This window comes from Chrysochloris asiatica, unplaced genomic scaffold (assembly GCF_000296735.1).
Source record: "Chrysochloris asiatica unplaced genomic scaffold, ChrAsi1.0 scaffold00246, whole genome shotgun sequence".
Lineage (NCBI taxonomy): Eukaryota > Metazoa > Chordata > Mammalia > Afrosoricida > Chrysochloridae > Chrysochloris > Chrysochloris asiatica.
In genome coordinates this window covers 2,889,296-2,894,778 of record NW_006408764.1, presented here as the reverse complement: position 1 = coordinate 2,894,778, position 5,483 = coordinate 2,889,296, and the positions used below count along the sequence as shown (strand labels likewise).

The window sequence follows — 5,483 nt, the reverse complement described above, 5'->3', positions numbered from 1 at the left end:
AAAAAGGGCACCACATTAGTTAGTGTTGGTTTATGGGTTTGGAGAAATGATCCCAGGGGATGTGACCACCAAAGTGAGGACAAACAGAAGTGTGTGCATGTGTGTGTTAAAACATAAAAGAATGTCAAGGTGACTCCTCCTCATTAATGAACCAATTACTTTTGACAACACCTCTAGCATGATTACTAACATTGACAGATCAGTATTTCTCTGCTTAGGAGCAGAAGGCTAGTCCGGGACAGTATGTATCAATCTGCTTTATGTAAGACCTTCCAAAATAGGGAAGAAAAAAAAAACTAACACCTAAACTAAAAACTTTTTCTGATTTGCACATTAAAACCTTCCATAAAAGACATTCACTTATTGACTTACTCGGGGGGAACATACCTTATTGATTTCTAATACGAACCAGCATGTAGAAAAGAAAGCAATGGCTTTCAACCTCATCGACCCCAAGTATTATATCAGTTCTACAAGGCTGTTTGCTGGGTGGCTCAGTAACAATTTTCCATTAATATCATTCCTGGCATGGCGCTGAGGGATAATGCTCTTAAAACTACAAAGTCGGTTTGAACCACAAGGTCGGTGCTTCAAGCTCATGAGTCACTCCTTATCTGTACAGGGTTGCTATAGGTCGGAACCAACTCAATAGCACTTAACAACATGACACTATAGAGCAAGGGCAGGAACCTTAACTGGGATTTTCAATGCAGTTCATCATTTTTCACTCACACTAAAAAAGGAGCTCTGGTAGCGTAGTGGTTACGAATCGGGCTGCGAACCTTAAGGTCAGCGGTTCGAAACTACCAGTCGCTCCGCGGGAGAAAGATGAGGCTTTCTACTCCCGTAAGGATTTACACCCTTGGAAACCCTGTACAGGGTCGCTATGAGTCGGAACCAACTCTACGGCACTTAACAAACAAACAAACAAAAAATTACACGAGTTTTGAAAGGATTTACCAGCTATATAAGGAGTCCTGGTATGGCACTGTGGGTTAGATGTGCCAGACTGCAAAGCTGTTTGAACTGCAAGGCTGGTGGTTCAAGCTCACCAGTTGCTCCTTGGAAACCCTATACAGGGTCACTATGGGTAGGAACCGACTGGATAGCACTTAACAACAACAACAACCCTATATAAATAGAGAAGTGAATAAAGGGGGGAAATGAGAGCAAAGCATTAGTCTTAGCACAGGGATTCCATAAGACACATACTAGAAACACAAGTAGAAATCAGAAAGGGTGCTTTGCAGATAGCATCAGCAAGGACATGCTCTTCCTCCTCCTTCCTTCTTCCAAGAATCACTTTCAGGCCACTCCCACCCATAGCTCTAGGTAGAAGGCAGCTAGACTGGAAGTCTGGGAACTAAAGGAGTTAGATCACTTCTGCACTGTCAATGTCCAGAGCTAAGTCATTCCTGCACTATGAACGTCCCACGGTCTGAAAGAAATGTGCTTCTCAACTGCCCCCCTCCTCACCCCCAGCAAACATTTTATGCCAGAGCCAGGTGACAACTAATTGGGGAACCACCGAAGGAATGCTTTCCCATAGGTGAAGGTCATTCAAACTGCCTTCTGAGGGATCCTCCAGTTCCAGTAGTCTCATCACTATTACTATTAAAAACCCTAAAACTTCTCCTTTTTAAAAAAAAAAACAAGGTAAAGGACAAAGTGCAAACATAATGCAATGCTTCCTATTGGAAAAACTTAAAGGTACAGTGCCACCATCTGGCCTCATCAGGAAACAAAGCAAATGACATTATTTATTGTAACATTTTGACTGTTCCAGAAAACAAGGTCTAAGCAGAAGTGTTTGGTGTTGCTTTTTTTTTTACAAAAAACATTATTATTATAGTTTGGATGAAAGTCTACAGAGCAAATTAGTTATTCAGTCAACACTTTATACATATTTCATTAGGTGACATAAACATGTTGCTCACTTTTATAAATCTCCAGGTTAATATTAGGTACTTGGGTCATGCCTCATGCATGACCTGTTGCCTTGATTCTGGAGCTACGAGTAAGCCAAAAGCAGGGAGAGCAAAGCCTGGGGAAGACTGACTGTCGTTTTTGTGCATCTGTAGGTGAAGGCCAAGCTCAGGTGTGTCATGTATCACTCTTCCCACAGTTCCTATTGGTCATAACTCTTTCCACTAACCTCACAACTCTCTTCATAATACACTTCTATGACAAACACAGCTACCGAAACATTGACAGTCAACAATTTATTCTACTGAAAAGAAAACCCTTTTAAATTTCAGAGTCCAGATGCAATTTCAAAACGGTATCCTATTTATTTCCATATCACTTACCAATCTCAAAGCTCAAAGCTCTAACAGAGCTTATTTGTTTAAGGGGAAAAAAAATGAGAAATTTAAAATGTCAGAAGCATTTTCTTGTTAGCAGCAATAATATAGGGGCAAAAAATCAACTTCTCCCTGAGGGTCTGCAGACATTTGTTTCTATCTCTTCATAGTAGGGCAGCCCATGTTACAGATTAACACATCCTCAGTCCACTGCCCAATCAGCCGTCAGATAGAAAAACAACAGGATACTATACCTGAAAAGAGTCCTGAGTTATCAATGGGACCAGGGAACAGATTGTGTTCACCCACATTGTACATATCCCATCTGTCGAAGCCCACATATTTCTTCCACTGCTTGAACCACCGGCTGTCAATAAGATACCTAAAGACAGACAAAAATTTACTGTGACAGAAAAGCAGAGGGTACAAGTTTCTATAACTATATCCTTATTCTTTTTTACTGCCTTTCGTCTTAGAAAACTCATGATTCCCATTTAAAAAGCATGCTCAGTGCATTAGCACGGCCCACTACCACATGGCAGGTGTCCAGTTAGATGTCCATTAGTGAAATGACTGTTGAAAATAATGAAAAAATGGAAGGAAGAATCTAACTGATTTCAAAATATTTATTTAAATGGAGTCTTCTAATAAGTAAAATCTGGTTTGTTAACAACCAGGTCATTAATTTCATAATGATTTTTATAGAAGTCTTTATCTAGGTAGACAGTTTGTGGTTATACTACTTTGCTTGCTGTAAACAGTATTAAAATAAATTTTATTTCTGAAAATGACATAATAGCACCACCTACTCCAAACTTCCTTTGTGGACCAAACAAGATGTCCAAAAATGTGTCAATGCAACTAACACTCACTGTTCCTTTTCTCACTTTCTTGATAACATTTGACTACACTTAAGACTGCGATGTATGATTTATTCTAATACTCATTAAGATGGTAAATATAAGTTCATATGCATATACAAAGGAACTTGAAAAAGTTAGTGGAAAAAAAAGATAATGTAATTTTACCACATTTTTTGAACCTCCCTCATATATACCTGGAGTCCCAGTATGGTACTGTGGGTTAATGCACCCAGACTGCAAAGCCATTTGAACTGCAAGGTCAGCAGTTTAAGCTCACCAGCTGCTCCTTGGGAATCCTATACAGGGTTGCCAAGGGTCGGAACCGACTCAACGGCAACAACAACAAATACTTATATATGTAATTAGTTAAGCATGTAAGCATGCATATACATACATACACACCCATATATTTACAGTGTACACAAGTGTTCATCTTACGAAAAAGTATTAAACTGTGCTTCACATTAACTTAGTGCTTTTTGTACTTATGAAAAATAAGCAAATCTGGTTATATTTTTAAAGTATCACTTTTATGATTAAGACAGAAAGGAGGAGAAACTTCTGTGGGACAATGTTGTTAAGTGCTTTCGAGTCAGTTCTGCCTCATATCAACTCTGTAGGGGATTTTCAAGGAGTAGCTGATGGATTTGAACTGCCAACCTTGCAGTTCAAACACGCCTCGTGGTCCAGTGCTTATCCTATACCACCATTATGAGGGCTATAGGACAGTAAGGCACAAATATCTGAAAGTCTTTCAAATTTCATAACCAACAAACCTTTTAGAGATCAGGCAGCTTCCAAGAAGCCATAAGGATCCACAAATAAACTGAAACTTCTAAATGTTCTTTTCTCTCCAAACCCCTATCTAATCTTCCTCTGCTTCTACCAAGTATCCTTTTTTCATATGCCACCCCAGGCAGGATAACTTTAAAAGTATCTCTGCTAGCCCTGCCTTTCAGGCCAGCTCAAGATGAAAAGCTTATCTTCTCTTAACCTCAATGTTTCTCTTCCCAACTCAAATCCTCTGTCACTATAAATGGCATTATCATCACCGCCGTGGTTTCTCAATCACACTAAATGTAAAGCCTTATCTTAGTTTTCTACTCCGACAGTACCACCACCCAGCAACCTCTCCACTAGCAGAATATCCCTTCTAAACAATCTATCAAGAAACTTCATGTCTCTCAGTCTTGCTCTTCTAAATTCTAGACTTGCCACAATTATTTTTGATACTTGTTACCAAAATAAACTGGAGCTCACAGACATTATTTGTTCAGCTTCTGACCTTGACATCTGTTCTGTAGTTTACAAGTTACAGAGTTATCTACTTCTGATCCTCGCCTCATCCCAGTGAGGGCTGTGGGCCAAGTACCGCTACCCTGGTTTCACTAGTAAGGAACTAAGGTCTATGAGGTGTGGACGTCTTCGACCAAGGTCACACGGCGAGTCCTCGATGGTACAGGGTTCTCCCGACCCTCACGATCCCCGTGAGCTCTCCTCTTCTTACTCATCCTGCAGTCCTTGCCTCGGAAGGGTCCGCCCCCTGGAGCTCCGAAGGAGCCGGGATGAAACAGTGCCGCCGCTCTTTCCCAGACAGATTTTAGGGTTCCTCTCCGGAGGGGAGGGATTCAGGCCACCCTCTCAGGGTCACAGATACCGCCCCGCCCCCGCCCGGCTCCTCCCCAAGCCGGGAGAGAGGGGCCCGGCCTGAGGGCTGAGGCTTCGGTTCCGGGCTCCGCTCGGAAGAAGGGCGGACCCAGAGCTCACCACTGCGCCCCCCGTTGGAGCGTGGTCCTCATCAAAGCCCCGAGTTCAGATTTCTGAGTCTCCGCATCCGGTCGCTCACGGCAGCCTCCGCCTTCCGCCATCTCATCCGCTGTCCCAGCCCAGCCGGCCCCGATATCCGCCTTGCGCACGGCGTGCTGAAGCCGCGCCCACGCACGCACGCACGCACGTGAGCGCGCCCAAGCCCCGCCTCACGCCACGGCCTTTTGCGTCTGCCCGCCTGTTCTTTTTCTCCCCACCTCCTTGCACCTTCCGCCCCTGCTGGCCAGTCCCCTGTGCAACTGGGAGGAGGCCGGAAGAAGGGGCAGGCGAGGAAAAACTAACCGCCTCTCCCCCTGCCCTGCCCTGCCCTGCCTGCTGATTCTTGCTTCCGCTGTTTTGAGTGTCTGTGCGAATAAACGAGGCCATCTCAAGGCGTCAAGCTGTGAACCCACGATCCCTCGGGTACACCATTCCTACCTGAAGGGTTCTCCTGTCATGAGTAAACTGCTAAGGTCGGTAGTTTAAACCCACCAGCAGCCCCTAGCAAACC

The 5,483-nt window shown here is 43.6% G+C and overlaps 1 protein-coding gene across 4 annotated transcripts in view; it reads right to left on the bottom strand.

Moving 5' to 3' along the window:
* USP4 (ubiquitin specific peptidase 4 (proto-oncogene)) overlaps positions 1–5,106 on the bottom strand; it is a 73,393-nt gene extending 68,287 nt beyond the window's left edge. For all 4 annotated transcript variants that reach the window (XM_006873609.1, XM_006873607.1, XM_006873608.1 and 1 more), the window contains exons 1-2: positions 4,934–5,106; positions 2,558–2,685 (exon numbers count right to left, since the gene is read on the bottom strand). In XM_006873609.1, coding sequence (XP_006873671.1) covers positions 2,558–2,685; positions 4,934–5,034 — 229 coding nt within the window. In that variant the 5' untranslated portion in view covers positions 5,035–5,106. The remainder of the gene's footprint in view (positions 1–2,557; positions 2,686–4,933) is intronic.
* Between the last annotated feature and the right edge of the window lie 377 nt (positions 5,107–5,483).